This window comes from Oncorhynchus kisutch, linkage group LG5, assembly GCF_002021735.2.
Source record: "Oncorhynchus kisutch isolate 150728-3 linkage group LG5, Okis_V2, whole genome shotgun sequence".
NCBI classification, from domain to species: Eukaryota; Metazoa; Chordata; class Actinopteri; order Salmoniformes; family Salmonidae; genus Oncorhynchus; species Oncorhynchus kisutch.
The window spans coordinates 34,894,467-34,917,398 of record NC_034178.2 but is presented as its reverse complement, the minus strand read 5'-3'; the positions used below and the strand labels follow the sequence as shown (position 1 = coordinate 34,917,398).

Below are 22,932 nucleotides of genomic sequence, written 5' to 3'. Positions count from 1 at the left end.
GCCATGACTACATGGAACTCTATTACACATCAGGTAACTGACGCAAGCAATTTTTTATTTGTATTTTTTTAATACACTGTATGGAACAGCAGGGACTGTGAAGGGACACACACATGTACAGACACACGCATACAAGCGCTAGCACACTCACTCTACACACATGTACATTGTAATAGTGTTACATTACATATAAAGCAAAAGATAAAACATACCTTTCTATACCTTTTGTATTGTAAATATGTTGTGGTGTAATAATGTTATATGATGCACTGTTTTATCTTTAGTTTTATATGTAATATAAGTGCCTTAATGTGTTTGGACCAAAGGAAGAGTAGTTGCTGCCTTGGCAGCAGCGAATGTGGATCCCTAATAAATACAAAACACTGTACAAATTGAAATGTGTTAGTCACATGCGATGTCTCAATTGGGCAGAGGGGGGCGCTGAATCATTCATGGTGGACGACAAGTTTACTATTCCCTTTCTCTGTCACAATTCTCTTGAAGAACAATCGCAATCTTCATTCTGAAGTGTCACTTTCAGAGAGGAGAGGACAGTATGAAATGGGCGTGTTCGGTCACAGTGCTACAGTATACCAGTTAGGCTATCTACGTTGGAATACTTCCTTATTCTGAGCTACAGTCACCGAGGATTCAGTTGTACCTTCCAGTCATCTGAAGAATGTGTAGTACTTTGGAGTAACTACTCTTCAGATACTTGTATAAACGGTCGGTAAGATTGACTCAATTTAAATGGAGTAATTTCGTATGCAACTACTGTAGGCGACTCGATATTGGTTTACACTAGACTGTGGACAGTGTAATACTATACAATTGTGAGAGATATTGTTGCCAGTTGCTATGTGATTTTGGTTCCAGACAGATACAAATCTTATTTTTTAAAAAGTTGTATTTGTCACATGCGCCGAATACAACGGGTGTAGACGTTACCGTGAAATGCTTGTCATGAGCCCTTCCCAACGATGCACAGTTAAAATATAATAACACAAAATTAAATAGTAACACGAGTAATAAAATTCACAAAAATATAGCTATGGAGTACCAGTTGGTACGAGGTGATTGAGGCAGGGTCAAGTAACCAGGCATCAGCATAGATAACAATATGAATAAAAATATATAGTGTGTGTGTGTGTCAGTGGAGTCTGTATATTGTGTGTGTATAGAGTCAGTGCAAGATAGGGTCAATGCAGATAGTCAGGGTAACTCTTGAATGAAATGTTTAACGTTAGCAGTCTGACCGAAGTCGGACCTAAAAAAAGACAATTATATTTACAAATACTTTACCGGTTGTACATGAGGTAGGAGGTGGAGATAGGTTATCCACAGAAAAGTGTTTACTTGACTTTTTGCGGCGCCGGTACTGGCAGACCATGGTTGACCAAAATGGTTTACCTTTTATCCCATTATAAGAAGGTCCATTCCAGTATTCTATATCCCAAAACTATGGTGATATCACTGAGCTGGATATTGAATTATCGTTAAAAACTGCATAAAAAATATCCCAACGTTTTTTTTTAATGATTCCATGTTTTAGGGTGGTTTCACAAGACAACACAAACATCCTAAAATGAATTGATTTCAAAATCTGTGTGCACCTCTACCCAGAGATATGCCTCTGCCACTACCTATCTGTCACTTATTTATACATTAGAACCTTTAAAGCCATGCTTTGAGTGTGACAGCACAATGGAATGACTGTGACCTCACATTCTCATAATACAAGTGAATAATCACAAGGATAGAATAATACCTTCTTTACTTCTTTCCCTGACAGGGTGCCTGCTAGTCACACAACAAGGACCATTGTTCACTTTAGAAGAGGAATGGAATTTAAAGGAGATGGGAAGGAAAAGTTCTTCATAGTGACACGGGGGAAGGTGAGAAAAGGCTTCTCCAGAGGATGCATCGGCCGTGTGGAAGCAGTGATGCATAAGGGAGAGCTGATGGGACTGTTGTACGGAGGTGGCAGCAGTGGGAATCCTAAGAGCGGGGACATGGTGAAGAGGGAGGACACGTACCCCCTCACCCGACACCAGGCCCAGCTGCTGCTCTTCGTGTCCCCCTCCAGCAAACGCCTGGAGCTCCTGTGTAACCCCCAGCTCTTTTCAGCCATCTGTGTACTGTCTCAGGATGACTTGGTAGTGGTTAAGCACAAGAAAGGTCACCAGCCAGGCCTGGTTCGGAACCTGATGCTGATCGGTAAGAAGGAGAACCAAGGGGACCTGCTGATGCTGGGCTTTGAGGTTGAGTTTGTGGTAAGTATGCAACTTCTACAAATATGGTAGGGAATGGATTCCAGCATTTTGTCCAAAGTATAAGCATATAATCAGGAATTTCAACTGTCTGTTTGATCCTCTCATCAATAAGAGAAACCTTTTAGCCTATTGATGTCACAGTATGGCAGACACTGTGAGTTGTAACTGTCAAGTACACCTGAACCTCTCATTGATTTACAGTACATGAGTGACAGCAGGAGACAAGAATGTTCCTCTCAGGGGAAGATCCAAAATGTTATCTGATTAGTTACAGCACCTAACTTTTACGTAACATCTGAAACTTGATAACATTATCTGAGCAATTGGCAGTTGCTCGAAAGCAGTTTGTTGTATTTCCAGCTCGCCAGTAAAAATTCTCAGCACAGCTACTGTATGGGATTGAGTGTACTTGATTTACTGATTTAGCGTAATTGTCCTGTTTCCTTTCCATTTCAGCAGGACTCTGATCAAACAGTGTCCCCTAAGAAGCCAGCTCATCTCCCCCTGTTTAGTGCAGCAGACATTGTCCAGGTTGTCCCAGCATACTCTGTAGGCATTGGCCCTCGCTGGAAAGACAGTTATTCAGAGGGTTAGTACTGTATGTTTACCTTCTGGTGTTCAATGCCCATGTATTCTCATGGATTAGTATGCAAGCACATAGGCCTACATGTATTTGTTTACCAAATATGACACATTTACCTGGTTTTTCTAGTTATACAACCCACTAGCCTACATCAGGGATGCAACTGGCAGCCCCCCTCTTGTAGGACCGTCGGCCAATTTATTTTGGGGAGGGGGGGGACTCAGTCAGGTTCTCAACTTACTGTTGAGAGTTAGAATAGTAAAATACACAAGGTACAGTTTTGAAATGTGGTTGTGCATCAGCAGTCACTCAATTAGTCCATGTCAGCTCATTTATTTTAGATTGGTAAATTAGTCTAGCGAACAGCTATCTAAACTTGTAGTAAGCATGGTCGAATTACCAACTGTGGTGGGGCCCATTGATCATCAGTTATCATATTAAAAATGGCAAACATTTGCCTCCACCCTATAGCAAAATGTGTAGAATTCCAGGAAATTTGCTGTAAAACTGCACAGTTTTCTCTCAGCCCCATGGCAAAATGTGTAGAATTGCAGGAAATTAACTTTAAATCTTAAAATGTTTCTCTTTGCTGTCACGAGGGGGGCTGCTAAAATGTTTTGCTCGCAAGGTGGGGGTATGTAGACCCACAAGCCAAAGTTGCCCATCCCTGGCCTACATACTGTAAATATTTTCTTGAAAGAAAGCAGAGCAATGGTACCAGGAAAATAATATCAGCTTTCAGAATCCTGTGGCTTGGTCTCATGTTAAACATGCTTTGCAAAGACCCATGTGGCTCAGTTTGTAAAGCATGGCACTTGAAACTCCAGGGTTGTTGGTTTGATTCCCACCGGGGGCCAGTACAAAGAAGAATGAAAATATAAGTTGCTCTGGATAAGAGCGCCTGCTAAATGACTAAAATGTAAGAAGACAGAATTCTTTGAATGGTTATCATCACTTTCAAAGTTAATCTGTAGGACTTGCTGTGAATTGGTGCCCCTACACGCAAAAGATCCCACCCTCCCTCCCCCTTAGAAATATTGAATGGCAATGAGCAGCACCTGTGGCTAGACAGTGGGGCATAGAGCAGTTCTTATACAGAACTGGTAAAACTGGCCGAGGTGCTCTGGAATGTAGCAGCAGAGCGCCATCACATGCTCTGAGCTCTCTGCATACCTCGTGGAGATAAACAGACATGTTTACCACAGGTCAGTCTCATGACAAGGAGAGAAACCATGTGATGTGTAATTTTTACCCCTCTTCAACTTCTTCTCCCCCAGGTCTAAACAGAAAGGCGGTGCCACCTATCAACTCCATGTCTAATATGGGATCTCGTGGACGACAAGTGAGAGATATAAACCATTTAGACCAGAATGTCACCCAAACCCCAACCCAAAGCCCGTCACACCACCCTTTTGAGGTGGGATCCATGGTGGAGGTAACATCCAACACTGGGATAACTGTATACGGGGTGATCCGTTGGATGGGCGTCCTTTCAGAAAATAAAAATGACTGGGCCGGAATTGAGCTGGTGAGTGTAAGATGTGAACTGTGTAAGCAATGTTCTTGAGCTGGCCTCTTATTCTCCCCTGAGATGTAAATATCTCAATCAGTTTTGATTCCTCAGCAACTCTTTTGTGGTTTTGCCATCAGGATTATGAGGTGAATAATTGCTCAGATGGGACGTATGGAGGCCAGCAGTATTTCACTTGTAAAGGGGGCAGGGCCTTGTTTGTGCCCCTCACAAAGTGCAGTCCAGATGGAAGGTTCTTATGCTGTCCCCCCTCTGAAAAGGAGACCCTCAAAGCAACAGATATCCCCCCAGGTTAGACACCAATTATATAGGTCCTAATCCCACTAACACACACATAAACAGTGTAGATAGGCTATTATTACAATGCCATGACCTAATAAGCATTAGTTTGCAGCTCCCACCCTAACCCAAACACACATTGAATCAAACACCAACCAACAGCAGATATAAAACATGTACCAGTTGTATTTCTATTATAAGTAGTACTTCATGATATTTTTTGTATGGTTTGTATAAGTCATTCCATTGGAGGAAACAGATGAGAATGTCCCTCCTATCCCTGAGTCGGAAGCCCTGTCTTTGCTCGTGGGCAAGATGAAGGGGATCCAGGGGCACTATAACTCCTGCTACCTCGACGCCACTCTCTTCAGGTAAACTTAACTCAATCCCCTCTGGTCAAATGGTTTTTCTGTAGGTCACTGTTCCTAACTCTCATAATTGTATGAAAATGTGACTCTATTTATTGGGCATGTTTTTCATTGAGTCCAGTTTATTGTAGTAAAGGACTACTTCTCTCCACAGTCTGTTCTGCTCATCTATGACCCTGGACAGTGTTTGCCACAAACCAGATGACACAGAAAAGAGCATATCTCGCTCTCTGAAGAAAGACATTGTCAACCGTTTGCGCAGGTATAAACATTGTCTGTGCTTGCAGTTTTCTAGATCCTCTTGATCCTCATGCAGGCCTGTATTATCAGCTGGTCTTCAAATAAGGGCGTTATGACATTGTAATTCAACCTAGACTGAAACACAATAGCCTTTTTGTGGTTGTAATGCATGTCTGATATTACTCTGTCACATTGGTAGTGTATGTTCAGGTATATGCACTTCATATGAATGTGCATCTCTGTGTGTTTGTATTATGTGAAAGTGTGCATTTTTGTGTGTAGCCACCAAGAGTGACAATAGTGTGTGTGTTATCCACAGACAAGGTTTTGTGCCTGCTGAGAGCGTAATGAACTTCCGCAAGCAGCTCGGGTGTGACACCTTTGTAACAGAAGAGAAAGGTACGCACACACACTTCTCAGAGTGCTGATTCTATGGGTCTGAATTAGGATTTTTAAAATGGCTGCAGTGTCTCTAAATTCACCTAATTGGTGTTATCCTGCCTCCATGCAGACCCTGAAGAGTTCATCACAATCCTTCTACAGCGGGTGCTTTGCATGAAGTCATTGCTTAAACTCAGGTTTGAACCAGTTCACCTTTCTCTGGTTGACCTGAACAATATATGTTCTCTTCCTTGCATGTTATGCTGTAGGCCACTTGTTTCTCCTTGCTTCCTCACACTTTTTATCTCCATTCTCTGGGATTCTGAGTGTCTGTTAGACCTTATTTGACACTGCCATGACTGAGTTGCTTAGCTTGATTGTTCTCTGGGCCTCAGGTCGAATGACGACACATCTCAGGATGCCTACACATTCCAGATTATTCTGGATAAGGAGCAGGTGACACAGACTCCCACTGTCCAGCAACTCCTGGATATCTCCTTGCTGTCTTGTGGCCTCAAGTTTGAGGAGGTGGGTGATACTGGGCAAGGTTATCTAAGGAGCAATATTTACAAGGCCTTGTAGTCAGCCTTCTTTGTTTAGAAGGCAATCACTTTGTTTTAATATTTAGGCCTTGTGCTGTCAAAAACATGATTTTCCTGTGTTTTATATATATTTCCACACTATGAAGTTGGAATGATACTGTGAAATTGTCAAAATTATGATAATGCCCTTTCAGTGTAAGAGCTGTTTGAGATGACTGCCTGAAAATTCTGCCTGTTTTGATGGGATGGAGTTTTATCTTAGTAAATTGACTTAATAGACCAATAGGAAATAGAGTTCCAAACCTCTCTACCAATAACAACTCGTTTTCTGTTTTCCCCTCCCCACTCAATCCACCCCCAGATAGTCCTAGCAAAATTATTGCTTGAGGAATTGCTCTTAACAATTTTAATTGAAAACAATCACAGTAAGGCAGAGTACTTATTTGTTACCCAGAAATTATTTGATATTCAGATACAAAAGGCTCCATTGGACCTTTAATGTCTCTAATATGTCCCTCAGATCCCATCCTGCCTCATGGTCCACATGCCAAGGTTTGGGAAGAAGTACAAGATGTTCCCCTACATTATCCCCTCAACAGAATTTGACATCACAGATCTTCTATACAACTGTGAGTTTCAGCACAATCGCATAATCACACATCTGCCACGTATACCTATGAATAAAAGTAAGGCCATGCAGTAACTCGCTAAACTGTCTTCAGGTTGAGTGACACCTTTCCACCTTCTTCTCCCATCAGCCCCCCGAGAATGCTTCCTCTGTGGGCGTTTGGCAGAGTACGAGTGCCCCCAGTGCCTACAAGACCGCAAGCTCCAGCCAGGAAGAATCAAACAGTATTGCACTACCTGCAAGACACAGGTATACAGTAGGGTCAGAAAGTACTGCCACCCCTTGATAAAGATGAGCAAAAATGGCTGTATAATATAAATAAATACTGAGCTATATTGTATGGAGAGAAAAAAATGAAATTATATTATTTTATACAGATACAATTGCTCAGAGAAATGTTGTTTAACAAGTAATACTTTTTTCTCTCAAAAAATGTAGGGGTCAAAATGATTGACACCCCTGTTTTCCATACCTTGCGAGGATAACAGCATTGAGCCTTTTTCTAGAATGTTTTATGAGTTGGAGAACACATTGGGAGGGATCTTAGACCCTTCCTCCATATAAAATCTTTACAGATCCTTGATATCCTTAATCTGCGCTTACGGACTGCCCTAAACAAGGGCCCCAGGACCAGTGGAAACAAAATAGCCCCATAACATCAAAGATCCACCACCATATTTTACAGTATGTACGAGGTTCTTTTCTGCTCATGCATTCTCATTTCGATGCTGAACCCACCACTGGTGTGTGTGGCCTAAGAGCTTTACTTTCATGTCATCCAACAAATGTAAACTCCAGGAGTTTGCTAAACGGCATTGGCACTTGGATTGTAACCGGTGCTATGGTCAGATGACATGAAATTAGAGCTCTTTGGCCACGTACACCAGTGGTGGGTTCAGCATCGAAATGAGAATGCATAATCAGAAAATAACCCCACACCTACTGTAAAATACGGTGGTGGATATTTGACATTATGGGGCTATTTGGCTATTTTTAGCATACAATATAACTCAGTATTTGAAATATTTTTTTAATGCAGTCATTTTTGCTCATCTTTATCAAGGGTGTCAATCATTTCAGACCCCACTCTACACAGATAAGCAGCATGACTGAGCTACAGCTTTTCTACCTGCAAGTATATTGATTTAGTCTCGTTTATCTAACTGAATCTCCCTTTCTACTTTCCCTCTTCCCAATCCTCCATCTCCACTTCTCCCTTTGTGACAGGTGCACATTCATCCCTCTCGGCAGAGCCACTGCCCTAAAGCCCTGGCAGTGCCAGCAGAGGTGCCAGCAGATGCCCCTGTACCCAGGCACAAAATGCAGTTGTTCGCTGTGCTCTGTATCCACACCAGCCACTATGTGTCCTTTGTAAAGTATGGCCCTGGCCCTCGCTCCTGGCTCTTCTTCGACAGCATGGCAGACAGATGTGGTGAGATTAACCTCAAAGAACACAGTTACAATGTATTACCAAAAGTATGTGGACACCTGCTCTTCGAACATCTCATTCCAAAATCATGGGCATCAATATGGAGTTGGTCCCCCCTTTGCTGGTATAACAGCCTCCACTCCTCTGAGAAGGCTTTCCACTAGATGTTGGAACATTGCTGCGGGGACTTGCTTCCATTCAGCCACAGGAGGGCGATTAGGCCTGGCTCACAGTCAACGTTCCAATTCATCACAAAGGTGTTCGATGGAGTTGAGGTCAGGGCTCTGTGCAGGCCAGTCAAGTTCTTCCACACAGATCAACAAATAAGTTATGTATGGACCTCGCTGTCTGCACGGGGGGATTGTTATGCTGAAACAGGAAAAGGCCTTCCCCAAACTGTTGCCACAAAGTTGGAAGCACAGAATCGTCTAGAATGTCATTAAATGCTGTAGCGTTAAGATTTCCCTTCACGGTAACTAAGGGGGCCAGCCCGAACCATGAAAAACAGCCCCAGACCATTATTCCTCCTCCACCAAACTTTACAGTTGGCACTATGCATTTGGGCAGGTAGCGTTCTCCTGGCATCTGCCAAATACATATTTGTCTGTCAGACTGCCAGATGGCGAAGCGTGATTCATCAATTCAGAGAACGCATTTCCACTGCTCCAGAGTCTAATGGCAGAGAGCTTTACACCACTCCAGCCGATGCTTGGCATCAAGCGTGGGGATGTTAGGCTTGTGTGCGGCTGCTCGGCCATGGAAATCCATTTCATGAAGCACCCGATGAGCAGTTCCTATGACGGTCCCACGTTGAAAGTCCCTTAGCTCTTCAGTACAGCCATTCTACTGAAAATATTTGTCTATGGAGATTGCATGGCTGTGTGCTCGATTTTATACACCTGTCAACAACGGGTGTAGCTGAAATAGTCGAATCCACTCATTTGAAGGGGTGTCCACATACTTTTGTATCTTTGTCTAAGAATCTTGTCTGTTGCCATCAAAAGTTTATTTCAAAACCTATTGAGTGGATGTCGGGTTGGTACAACATTATTCTAAAAGGAAGAACAGACCGCTAAATCTATTTCTTCTGAGGTGCGGAACAAATAATACTTCTGTTCAATTGCAGACTGTTCCTTGCCTTGTAAAGTTATTTATTTGTCTTACTTGTCACTAGATACCCAGTGACTTACTTTGTCTTTGAACCTGATGTAGAGAACACTGCAACCTGACGTAAATGTCTAGTCTTATCTGTCTTTCACTTGTCAGATCCCTAATCTTCAGTCCCCTCAGGTGATGACCAGAGTGGCTACAACATTCCAGAGATCAGGGCTTGTCCTGAGGTGGGTGACTTCCTGTCTCAGTCAGAGGAGGAGCTAGCGCGGGCTGACCCCTCCCAGGCTGGAGAGCCTGTCCGCAGGCTGCTGAGTGACTCCTACATGTGTTTGTATCAGAGTGCCTCCATGGCACTCTACAGATAAAGTCAGCACAAGGCTGAGATGTACTGGGGAGAACACAGCATTCTCACAACAATGCTACAATAACCCTGGTTTCAGAGTCGCCATGGCGTCAATTCATTTTCACAGAAATAAAACTGATGATTAGCTGAAGACCTTGAACTTTATAGGCTTTTATGAAAACAGAAATATTCACCAAGGTCTTCTCAAATCTTTTTCTTTGTCAATGTAGAGGTACTTCACCTTTGTTTCAATAAAGATTGATTGATGAGGTTGGGGTTAGGAAGGGCAAGTTAACTATATTATTTTTTTCCCCCCTCATTGCCTACACCAACCATTTCCCACTCACTGCTTGTATTTTGGCAATGTTTTATTGCTGCCAATGTTATGTAAACATACAGTATTGTATACTCTAGATCAGTGGTTCCCAAACTTTTTATATTCCATACCCCTTCAAACATTCAACCTCTAACTGCGTACCCCCTCTAGCACCAGGGTCAGCACACTCTCAAATGTTTTTTTTTTGTTGCCATCATTGTAAGCCTGCCACACACACTATACAATACATTATTTAAACATAAGAATGAGTGTGAGTTTGTGACACAACCCGGCTCATGGGAAGTGACAAAGAGCTCTTATAGGACCAGGGCACAAATAATAATAAATCATTTTGCACTTTATTTATCCATCTTAAATATAAAACTTGATTTGTTCATCGAAAATTGTGAATAACTTACCACAGGTTAATGAGAAGGGTGTGCTTGAAAGGATGCACATAACAATGCAATGGTGGGTTGTATTGGAGAGAGTCTCAAGTCTTAAATAACTTTCCATACACAGTCTGTGTCTGTATTTCTTTTTCATGCTAGTGAGGGCCGAGAATCCACTCTCACATAGGTACGTGGTTGCAAAGAGCATCAGTGTCTTAACAGTGCGATTTGCTAAGGCAGGATACTCAGCGCAGCCCAATCCAGAAATCTGGCAGTGGCTTCTGATTAAATTAAATTTTCACATAACCGCTTGTTGCAATTTCGATGAGACCCTCTTGTTCAGATATCGGTAAGTGGACTGGAGGCATGAAAGGGATGACGAATCCAGTTGCTTGTGTCATCCGTTTTGGGAAAGTACCTGCATAATTGCGCACCCAACTCCGGTGCTTTGCTATATCACATTTTACTTTGTCCGTAAGCTTGAGTTCATTTCCACACAACAAAAATCATACGATGAAGGAAAGACCTGTGTGTTGTCCTTGTTAATGCAGACATAGAAGAGCTCCAACTTCTTAATCATAGCCTCAATTTTGTCCCGCAAATTGAATATAGTTGAGGAGAGTCCCTGTAATCCTAGATTCAGATCATTCAGGCGAGATGGGCCAGTCGTGAGAGAAACTCGACATCATGCAAGCGGTCAGACAAGTGAAAATTATGGTCAGTAAAGAAAACTTTAAGCTCATCTCTCAATTCCAAAAAACATGTTAATACTTTGCCCCTTGATAACCACAGCATTTCTGTATGTTGTAAAAGCGTTACATGGTCGCTGTCCATATCATTGCATAGTGCAGAAAATACACGAGAGTTCAGGGGCCTTGCTTTAACAAAGTTAACCATTTTCACTGTAGTGTCCAAAACGTCTTTCAAGCTGCCAGGCATTCCTTTGGCTCGGTGATTGCTGCAGTGTACCCAAGTGGCGTCGGGAGCAACTGCTTGCATGCGCGTTACCACTCCACTATGTCTCCCTGTCATGGCTTTTGCGCCATCAGTACAAAATACCAACACATCTTGACCCCCAAAGTCCATTTGATGTCACAAAGCTGTCCAGTACTTTACAAATATAACCTCCTGTTGTCCTGGTTTCCAGTGGTTTGCAGAAGAGGATGTCTTCTGTAATTGACCCCCCATAAATGTCACGGACAAATACCAGGAGCTGTGCCAGGCCCGCCATGTCTGTTGACTCATTCAGCTGTAATGCATAGAATTCACTGGCTTGTATGCAAAGTAGTAATTGTTTGAAAACATCTCCTGCCATGTCCATGATGTGTCGTGAAACAATGTTGATTGATGAAGTAATTGTCTGTATAGCTTTTTTGGCCTTTTCCCCCAGCATTGTCCCAGCCATATCTGCGGCAGCTGTCCTAGCCACTCGGTAGCTCACCATATAAGACGCTTCTAGCGCCTTCTTCTTAACCTCTCTAGGGTATGCTTCCCACCTGGCCAACATCCAGTGAGATTGCAGAGCGCCAAATTCAAATACAGAAATAAAAATTCAGAAAAGATACAACTATTTTACATAGGTTTAAAGATGAACTTCTTGTGAATCCAACCACGGTGTCAGATTTAAAAAATGCTTTAAGGCAAAAGCATACCTTACGATTATTTGAGAACATCGCCCAGCAGACAAATCATTACAAACAGTAACCAGCCAAGTAGAAGAGTTACACAAGTCAGAAATAGAGATAAAATGAATCACTTACCTTTGATGATCTTCATATGGTTGCACTCAGAAGACATTCATTTATTCAGTGAATGTTCCTTTTGTTCGATAAAGTCTCTCTTTATTTCCAAAAACCTCTGTTTTGTTCACGCGTTTTCTTCAGTAATCCACAGGCTCAAACGCAGTCACAACAGGCAGATGAAAAATCCAAATTGTATCTGTAAAGTTCATAAAAACATGTCAAACGATGTTTATATTCAAGCCTCAGGTTGTTTTTAGTGGGTGGGTTGTATTGGAGAGTCTCAAGTCTTAAATAACTTTCCACACACAGTCTGTGTCTGTATTTCTAAATAATCGTTAATATTTCAACCGGACAATAAAGTTGTCAATATAAAAGGCAAACAAGAAAAGCACTCTCTCGGTTGTGCACTTGAAAAAGCTCTGTGACACGGCAGGGTAAACTCATTCAGACTGCTCTTACTCCCTCATTTTTCAGAATACAAGCCTGAAACAATTTCTAAAGACTATTGACATCTAGTGGAAGGCATAGGAACTGCAATTTGAGTCCTAAGTCAAAGGATACTGTAATGGCATTGAATAGAAAAAAGGGGGAAAATCCTACTTCCTGAATGGATTTTTCTCAGGTTTTCACCTGCCAAATCAGTTCTGTTATACTCACAGACACTATTGTAACAGTTTTGGAATCTTTAGAGTGTTTTCTATTCAAATCTACCAATTATATGCAAATCCTATCTTCTGGGCCTGAGTATAAGGCAGTTTTAATTTGGGCACGCTTTTCATCCAAAATTCCAAATGCTGCCCCCTACCCTAGAGAGGTTAATGGTATCTGTTGCTGTTATACATGTCTTACTACTCGAAAGTCTGCTTAATTCTCGTTCCAAAAACTCCCGTGGCTTATTTTTTAAATTGGCATGTTTTGTTTCTAATTGTCTGCACAAGAGTGAAGGTTTCATCGAGTTGTGAGATATAACTTTTGCACATATAACACACTGTGGCTGAGGAAAAGCACTACTCCCAATATACGTGAACCCCAAATCAATGTTGTGCTCATGGAAGCAGAACAACTTGTGTCGTCGACAGCTGCAGGTGTAGTACTGCTGGTAGTAGTAGTACTACCAGTAGAGCTGGTATGTGTCTCTATGGACGCGAGCCTTACTTTTTTAACCATTTGTCAATTTTCGAGCAAACGGAATGAGCAGCAGCTACATTTGGCTGCATACGGACCGTTAGTGGAATTCCCGTGAGAGAGTAACGGTGAATGTGATTGGATGTTAATTATTTAACTAGGCTACTTGTATTTGACATTGTGTTGTTATTTCGCTGAACACGAGATGGTTTAGTTTTATTTTTGGCAGTGAAACGTGGCTACTCAGGCGAGGGAAAAAAAACTCACCCAAATGTATAGCCCCGTTGGAAAATATAAATGGACTGTTTGAAAATGTGAATAAAATACATTTTTATTATAAAAAAATGTAAAAAGTTAATCACATTTTCATTTGGCGTACCCCGGATGGCATTCCCAGTTAGGGAATACCTTCTCTAGATTTATGGAATTGGATCTATGATTAGGACTTGTGGAATTCTATTGAATGTCAGTGTTTTTCAGCTTTTTTACATTGAAGGAATTAAATAATTAATTATATACTCTGGTACCTTAGTCTAAGACAGTGACATAGATTCCAAAAACAATTTAGTCCAATCAATGTAAGCTAAATATAATTTGGCTGTCCATGCTACTGATTTCTCTGTCTGTCTCTATGTGTGTATGTGTGTGTCTCTGTGTGTGTGTTAGTAGAAAAAGCATGTTGACTCACCCTAATTGTAGAGAAACGCCAATGTCAACCTCCAATATTTCCTGTTGCCAAAATGGTCTATGACTATTATACAGCACACGCTTTTAGTTGTTGTTGTCCTATACTACCTAGCTAAAATGCTTGCTCGCTAGCCAAACTTCCTTTCATAGGCAACAATTAGCCAGTTTGGTAACATTAGCCTACTGTCACTAACAAATTTTAAAAAATCTTCAACATAGAAATGCTACCAAAAGGGGCCTCCCGAGTGGCGCAGTGGTCTAAAGTACTGCATCGCAGTGCTAGCTGTGCCACTAAAGATTCTGAGTTTGAGTCCAAGCTCTGTGGCAGCGGGCCGTGAACTGGAGACTCAAGGGGTGGCGCACAATTGACCCAGCGTCGTCCGTTTTAGGGGAGGGTTTGGCCGGAGGGGTGTCTGCGCGCACTACTGACTCCTGTGGCAGGCCGGGCGCAGTGCACGCTGACACGATTGGCAGGTGTACGGTGTTTCCTCCGAAACATTGGTGCTGGTGGCTTCCGGGTTTAAGTGGGCATTGTGTCAACAAGCAGTGCGGCTTGGTTGGGTTGTGTTTCGGAGGACGCACGGCTCTCGACCTTTGCCTCTTCCGAGTCCGTACAGGAGTTGCAGCGATGAGACAAGACTGTAACATTGAGGAGAAAAAGTTTTTTTTTTAAATCAATAAATAGAAATGCTACCAAAAATAATTTACTGAAACTTGTTGCAGATGAGGTGAACCATTATTCACCAAACAATATTTTGAAAGAGGAAGCAAAGTACTTTAAGCATATGTTTTCGTTTCAGTCTCCTCCATCTCCACTAACCGAAGATAATTGTAAGGATTTTTCCCCCTATTAATAATGTAAAATGAACAAATGTACATAAAGACTCATGTGAAGGCCAAATTACAGAGGAGGAACTTCTTGATCCAATTAAAGCCTTTAAGTCTGGGATAACTCTAGGGCTTGATGGCATACCTGTTTAGGTATATCAAACCTTTTTTAATGTACTCAAGAGGACCGTTATTAGCATGTTTTAACCATTTCTATAAAAATGGTAGATACTCAACAAGGTCTGATTTCATTATTACTGAAACAGGACCCAAGTGGTAAATATAAAGATCCAGTCCAATGAAAAAATTGGAGGCCCCTTACACTTCAGTGTTGTGATGAAAAATTGAAATCAAAGTGCATAGCATATAGAATTTAAAAGGGATTGTCGGATATTATTCATCCTATTCAGACAGGTTTTTTATATGGACAAAACATTGAAGATAATATCATATAGATAATATAAGACAAGTACTGGAAACAATAGAACACTGAAAAATCTGGGGTAGAATCTGTTAGACTTGGCGCTGCAGTACCACTTCCCTTGCGGTAGCAGAGAGAACAGTCTATGACTAGGGTGGCTGGAGTCTTTAGAAATGTTTTGGGCCTTCCTCTGACACTGCCTGGTATAGAGGTCCTGGATGGCAGGAAGCTTGGCCCCAGTGATGTACTGGGCCATACGCATTACCCTCTGTAGTGCCTTGCGGTTGGAGGCTGAGCAGTTGCCATATCAGGTGGTGATGCAACCAGTCAGGGTGCTCTCGATGGTGTAGCTGTAGAACTTTGGGGATGTGAGGACCCATGCCAAATCTATTCAGTCTCCTGAGGGGGATTAGGTGTTATCGTGCCCTCTTCACGACTGTCTTGATGTGTTTGGACCATGATAGTTTGTTGGTGATGTGGACACCAAGGAACTTGAAGCTCTCAACCTGTTCCACTACAGCCCTGTCGATGACAATGGGGGCGTGCTCGGCCCTCCTTTTCCTGTTGTTCACAATCATCTCCTTTGTCTTGGTTACGTTGAGGGAGAGATTTAAATCCTGGTACCACACTGCCAGGTCTCTGACCTCCTCCCTATAGGCTGTCTCATCGTAGTTGGTGATCAGGCCTACCACTGTCGTGTCGTCGGCAAACTTAATGATGGTGTTGGAGTCATGCTTGGCCATGCAGTCATGGGTGAACAGGGAGTACAGGAGGGGACTGAGCACGCACCCCGGAGGGGCCCATGTGTTGAGGATCAGCGAGGCAGATGTGTTGTTACCTACCCTTACCACAAGCGGATGGCCCATCAGAAAGTCCAGGATCCAATTGCCGAGGGAGGTGTTTAGTCCCAGGGTCCTTAGCTTAGTTAAGCGCTTTGAAGGCACGATGGTCATGAACGCTGAGCTGTAGTCAGTTAATAGCATTCTCACGTAGGTGTTCCTTTTGTCCAGGTGGAAAAGGGCAGTGTGGAGTGCAATAGAGATTGCATCATCTGTGGATTTGTTGGGGCGGTATGCAAATTGGAGTGGATCTAGGGTTTCTAGGATAATGGTATTGATGTGAGAGATGACCAGCCTTTCAAAGTAAATAATGGCTACTTTTAAAATAGTAAATAATGGCTACTTTTAAAATAGTAAATAATGGCTACTTTTAAAATAGTAAATAATGGCTACTTCTCAGAAAGTATTACACTGTCAAGAGGAGTAAAACAAGGTAGTCCACTATTGGCATATCTATTTATTATGGCCATCGAAATGTTAGCTATTAAAATCAGATCCAACAATAATATCAAGGGCCTAGAAAACCAGGGCTTAAAAACAAACGTCTTCGTACACTGATGATTCATGTTTTCTTTTATTAATCCACAACTTGGTTCCCTCCACAGCCTCAGGTGATCTAGATACTTTTTCTAACCTCTCTGGACTTCAACCAAATTATGATAAGTGAACTATATTACGCATTGGCTCACAAAAAAATATTTTTACATTACCGTGTAGTTTACCAATAAACTGATCTGATGGTGAAGTGGACATACTCAGTATTCATATCCCGAAAGAAAGAAATCATCTCACTACAATACATTTTAATAGAAAGTTGGCAAAAATAGACAAGATCTTGCTACCGTGGAAAGGAAAATACCTGTCTATTTGTGGGAAAAAATCACCCTGATTAACTTTTTAGTCATATCCCAGTTTACCTTTGCTTATGGCCTAGCCTAGATGTAGCGACTTATTTTTTTAATTATATAAGCAAAAAATAATACAATATTTTATTTGGAATGGCAAGCCAGAAAATTAAACGGGCCAATCTATATAATGAATATGAATTCGGAGTGCAGAAATGACTAAATATTAAAGTATTAGACCTCTCACTAAAGGCTTTAGTTATACAAAAGTTATTCTTAAATCCGAACTGGTTCTCTAGCAGATTAGTAAGAATGTCTGCTATGGGCGGTAGCAATACCATGCTCTTTTTGACCAGACAGCATCAGATAGATGGGCTACACCTACAGAGAAAGAGGGGCGCTGTTTCGCTCGCTCTATGCTTTCTCCGGTGAGATACATTCAGGCTCTTGTGAATTGAAGTAAATTTATGAAACACAGAGAAACAAAAGACATTATTTTGTCTGTTTTATTTTTTTCTAGGTAAAGTTTTTGAGGAAGCCTGGCTTCCCTTGGCATCCATGAATACACGCCACTGTTAGGACATGAATGTTACCTGGGCTAGTTGAAATCGTGGTATGCTGGCCATTGCCCAAAATCCTTATGTTCCATCCCTTCATGTCAGTGCCTTTCAGACAATTAGAATCAGATGTACAGTTGTATAGCTCATGGCTGCTTTGAGCAAAACATGTACAGTACCAGTCAAAACTCATTCAAGGGTTTTCATTTATTTGTACTATTTTCTACATTGTAGAATAATAGAGAAGACATCACACCTATGAAATAACACATATGGAATCATGTAGGAACCTAAAAAGTGTTAAACAAATCAAAATATATTTTAGATTTTCCAAAGTAAAGTTTTGATTGCCTTCAGTACAGCTTTGCACACCCTTGACATTCTCTCAACCAGCTTCACCTGGAATGCATTTCTAACAGTCTTGAAGGAGTTCCCACGTATGCTGAGCACTTGTTGGCTACTTTTCCTTCACTCTGCGGTCCAACTCATCCTAAACCATCTCAATTGGGTTGAGGTTGGGTGATTGTGGAGGCCAGGTCATCTGATGCAGTACTCCATCACTCTCCTTCTTGGTAAAATAGCCCTTACACTGCCTGAGGTGTGTTGGGTCATTGCCCTGTTGAAAAACAAATGATAGTCCCACTAAGCGCAAACCAGATGGGATGGTGTATCACTGCAGAATGCTGTGGTAGCCATGCTGGTTAAGTGTGCCTTGAATCACTGACAGTGTCACCAGCAAAGCAACATCACACCTTCTCCATGCTTCACGGTGGGAACCACAGATGTGGATATCATCCGTTCAACTACTCTGCGTCTCACAAAGACACGGAAGTTGGAACCAATAATCTCGCATTTGGACAGATTTCCCCCAGTCTAATATCCATTGCTCGTGTTTCTTGGCCCAGGCAAGTCTCTTCTTCTTATTGGTGTCCTTTAGTAGTGGTTTCTTTGCAGCAATTCGACCAAGAATGCCTGATTCATGCATTCTCCTCTGAACAGTTGATGTTGAGATGTGTCTGTTCTTTGAACTCTATGAAGCATTTATTTGGGCTGCAATTTAGGCTAGTGGCTAGTGATTCTAATGAACTTATCCTCTGCAGCAGAGGTAACTCTGAGTCCTCCTTTCTTGTGGTGGTACACATGAGAGCCAGTTTCATCATAGCGCTTGATGGTTTTTGTGACTGCACTTGAAGAAACTTTCAAAGTTCTTGAAATTTTATAGATTGACTGACCCATAATATGGACTTGGTCTTTTACCAAATAGGGCTGTCTTCTGCATACTACCCCTACCTTGTCACAACACAACTGATTGGCTCAAATGCATTAAGAAGGAAAGAAATTCCTCAAATTAACTTTTAACATGGCACACCTGTTTATTAAAACGCTTTCCAGGTAACTACCTCATGAAGCTTGTTTTGAGAATGCCTTGATGACAGCTTTGCACACTCTTGGCAAAGGGTGGCTACTTTGAAGAATCTCATATATAAAATATATTTGGATTTGTTTAACACTTGTTTGATGACTACATGATTCCCATATGTGTTATTTCATAGTTTTGATGTCTTCACTATTATTCTACAATGTAGAAAATAGTAAAAATAATGAACAACCCTCGAATGAGTAGGTGCGTAGGTACTGTATGTAATATAACATATTCTGGGAGCCTAGTGTGTGTATGAACTATATATTTTGGACCATTGGCTTCCCTGAAAACAGGTACTGGCAGGAGGAGCAATATGGGTCTGTCAGAGGTCGTCACGCTGGATGGAGATGGTGATGGAGGCTTTTGTGGTCCACACAATGAAGAAGCAGGTGTCCATTCCAGTGATGTGAAGCTGGCCTTGGACCTGGTGCCAGTAAGGATGGTCTTCACAGAGGCGGTAAGACCATCCCTCCTTGATATAGATATCCTTCAACTTCAATGCCTCTTCAATGGTAAAGTCCCTTGCACCATAGGGACATTTGGCCTCCCCCACTGCTGTGGTTCACACCAGACCATCTGGTGAGGCACCCAGGATCCCAGACACCGTGACCCAAAGCACTGACTCTTGTACATAAATCAAATCAAATTGATTTATATAGCCCTTCGTACATCAGCTGATATTTCAAAGTGCTGTACAGAACCCAGCCTAAAACCCCAAACAGCAAGCAATGCAGGTGTAGAAGCACGTTGGCTAGGAAAAACTCCCTAGAAAGGCCAAAACCTAGGAAGAAACCTAGAGAGGAACCAGGCTATGTGGGGTGGCCAGTCCTCTTCTGGCTGTGCCGTGTGGAGATTATAACAGAACACGGCCAAGATGTTCAAATGTTCATAAATGACCAGCATGGTCCAATAATAATAAGGCAGAACAGTTGAAACTGGAGCAGCAGCACGGCCAGGTGGACTGGGGACAGCAAGGAGTCATCATGTCAGGTAGTCCTGAGGCATGGTCCTAGGGCTCAGGTCCTCCGAGAGAGAGAAAGAAAGAGAGAAAGAGAGAATTAGAGAGAGCACACTTAAATTCACACAGGACACCGAATAGGACAGGAGAGGTACTCCAGATATAACAAACTGACCCTAGCCCCCCGACATAAACTACTGCAGCATAAATACTGGAGGCTGAGACAGGAGGGGTCAGGAGACACTGTGGCCCCATCCGAGGACACCCCCGGACAGGGCCAAACAGGAAGGATATAACCCCACCCACTTTGCAAAAGCACAGCCCCCACACCACTAGAGGGATATCTTCAATCACCAACTTACCATCCTGAGACAAGGCCGAGTATAGCCCACAAAGATCTCCGCCAAGGCACAACCCAAGGGGGGGCGCCAACCCAGACAGGAAGATCACATCAGTGACTCAACCCACTCAAGTGACGCACCCCTCCTAGGGACGGTATGAAAGAGCCCTAATAGGCCAGTGACTCAGCCCCTGTAATAGGGTTAGAGGCAGAGAATCCCAGTGGAAAGAGGGGAACCAGCCAGTCAGAGACAGCAAGGGCGGTTAGTTGCTCCAGAGCCTTTCCGTTCACCTTCACACTCCTGGGCCAGACTACACTCAATCATATGACCCACTGAAGAGATTAGTCTTCAGTAAAGACTTAAAGGTTGAGACCGAGTCTGCGTCTCTCACATGGGTAGGCAGACCATTCCATAAAAATGGAGCTCTATAGGAGAAAGCCCTGCCTCCAGCTGTTTGCTTAGGAATTCTAGGGACAATTAGGAGGCCTGCGTCTTGTGACCGTAGCGTACGTGTAGGTGGGATCACACCATGGGATCACGCAGCTGTCATACCGCTCAGGAAGGAGACGCGTTCTGTCTCCTAGAGATGAATGTACTTTGGTGCGAAAAGTGCAAATCAATCCCAGAACAACATCAAAGGACCTTGTGAAGATGCTGGAGGAAATAGGTACAAAAGTATCTATATCCACAGTAAAACGAGTCCTATATCGACATAACCGGAAAGGCCGTCCAGCAAGGAAGAAGCCACTGCGTCTTGTGACCGTAGCGTACGTGTAGGTATGTACAGCAGGACCAAATCAGAGAGATAGGTAGGAGCAAGCCCATGTAATGCTTTGTAGGTTAGTAGTAAAACCTTGAAATCAGCCCTTGCCTTGACAGGAAGCCAGTGTAGGAAGGCTAGCACTGGAGTAATATTATCAAATATTTGGGTGCTAGTCAGGATTCTAGCAGCTGTATTTAGCACTAACAGAAGTTTATTTAGTGCTTTATCCGGGTAGCCGGAAAGTAGAGCATTGCAGTAGTCTAACCTAGAAGTGACAAAACATGGATTAATTTTTCTGCATCATTTTTGGACAGAAAGTTTCAGATTTTTGCAATGTTACGTAAATGGAAAAAAGCTGTCCTTGAAACAGTCTTGATATGTTCTTCAAAAGAGAGGTCCTTCACAGTTTTATTTGACACGACTGTAAAACCATTAAGATGAATTGTCAGATTCAACAGAAGATCTCTTTGTTTCTTGGGACCTAGAACAAGCATCTCTGTTTAGTCCGAGTTTAAAAGTAGAAAGTTTGCTGCCATCCACTTCTTTATGTCTGAAACACATGCTTCTAGCGAGGGCAATTTTGGGGCTTCACCATGTTTCATTGAAATGTACAGCTGTGTGTCATCTGTGTGTACAGCTGTGTGTCAACTCCCCACCAACTACCGGCTCTCACCCTATTTTTATGTTTCCCTCCTCAGGCCGGTGGTTCCTGGTGTCCTTGCTGATGCCTTCCCTCACGACACCCCTCCGCCTCCCCTGGACATTGATGGGACCCCTGCCTATGCCGTCAGGAGTGGAGGAGTGCTGTTGGGTTCCAGCGGCCGACATCCTGGACCCCAACATTGACCCGGGATTTCCATCTCCGCCATCCAGACCGGCCCGCTCCTCGCCCTCGACGCCGTCCTCCTGGCCGGTGTCATCCTGCGGCTGGAGCCGTGCATCGTGGTGGGGTAGTGTCACGCCTACTCCAGTTCCCTCTCTCCAGTGCTCGACATCACAGGTCTACTAACCACCGGTCTACAGTCCTGGCAACCCACATTATGCACAGCTGGCAACAATCATTACGCACACTTGCTCCCCATCATTATGCACACCAGGACTTCATCATTTCCTTGATTACCTCCCCTTAATTTAGCCCTCGGTAGCCTCAGTCTTCAGGCAGTATTGGTTTAATTTACGCTCAGTACGCTACTCCTGTTTTGTTTATCTTCCTACTATTAAACTCTACCTGCTTCCTGACTCCCTGCATATACGTCACAAATGCGTTGCCATCCCTACTGCTTCTGATCTGGCGGACTCACTAAACACAAATACTGTGTTTGTAAATGATGTCCGTGTGTTGGAGTGTGCCCCTGTCTGTCTATAAAAATAAAAGGAAATCGTGCAGTCTGGTTTGCTTAATATAAGGAATTTGATGTATAGCATTTTAGAAATGTATTTAGTCACATGCACAGGGTTGCAGGTGTAGTTGCAGTGTACATTTAAATATGTGAGCTCCAACAGTGAAGGTGTTAACTTTTAATTACAGTGGTGGAAAACATACTCAATTGTCAAACTTGAGTAAAAGCTAAGTACATTTAAAACCAGATACTTTTAATCAAGTAGCGTTTTACTGCGACTTTAACTGGTCATTTTCTATTAAGGTATTGATACTTTTACTCAAGTATGACAATTGAGTACTTTTTCCACCACTGTTCATTTCTATCAATCAGGTGGGCTTTTGTTTTGCAAACTCTGTCATGATATATGCAGCTGCCAAAACATTACCAGACCATCACATTCCTCTCTCGCAAAATGCTCTATTAAAGGGGTATTACACTCATAAATGTGTTTAGTTTTTTTGCCCTAAAAAAAAGTATTCTGCTGTGATTTAAGCATTGAAATGTGTTTATCTATGAATAATTGTAATTTTGAAAGTGACATTCTTTTTGAAGTGCCTGTACTCAGCTCCTTGGTTATGCTTGAATTCTGGCATGGGCATAGCT

At 42.5% G+C, this 22,932-nt stretch overlaps 1 protein-coding gene across 3 annotated transcripts; it reads left to right on the top strand.

The window, feature by feature from the left end:
- Positions 1-527: 527 nt before the first annotated feature.
- LOC109890182 (ubiquitin carboxyl-terminal hydrolase CYLD) lies at positions 528-10,547 on the top strand. 3 transcript variants are annotated; one of them, XM_020482161.2, is made up of 14 exons: positions 528-726; positions 1,793-2,273; positions 2,733-2,862; positions 4,134-4,384; positions 4,507-4,678; positions 4,905-5,037; positions 5,189-5,296; positions 5,594-5,673; positions 5,786-5,852; positions 6,051-6,183; positions 6,718-6,826; positions 6,956-7,074; positions 8,053-8,257; positions 9,545-10,547. In XM_020482161.2, exons 2-14 carry the CDS (start codon positions 1,842-1,844, stop codon positions 9,730-9,732), a joined length of 2,127 nt encoding a protein of 708 aa, XP_020337750.1. In that variant the 5' UTR covers positions 528-726; positions 1,793-1,841; the 3' UTR covers positions 9,733-10,547. The 3 variants fall into 3 exon arrangements, with proteins under 3 accessions (XP_020337750.1, XP_020337748.1, XP_031680800.1); XM_020482159.2 differs by having other exon boundaries at positions 541-726; positions 2,730-2,862; XM_031824940.1 differs by having other exon boundaries at positions 541-726; positions 2,730-2,862; positions 9,521-10,547.
- Positions 10,548-22,932: the final 12,385 nt, after the last annotated feature.

What these genes read in the sequence shown, in the direction of transcription:
- LOC109890182 (XM_020482159.2), top strand. Translation starts at nt 1,842, where the DNA reads ATGGAATTTAAAGGAGATGGGAAGGAAAAGTTCTTCATAGTGACACGG. An exon ending in AGCAACAGATATCCCCCCAG is followed by an intron (nt 4,679 to 4,904) that starts GTTAGACACCAA and finishes GGTTTGTATAAG; the next exon opens with TCATTCCATTGGAGGAAACA. An exon ending in CAGCATGGCAGACAGATGTG is followed by an intron (nt 8,258 to 9,544) that starts GTGAGATTAACC and finishes CAGTCCCCTCAG; the next exon opens with GTGATGACCAGAGTGGCTAC.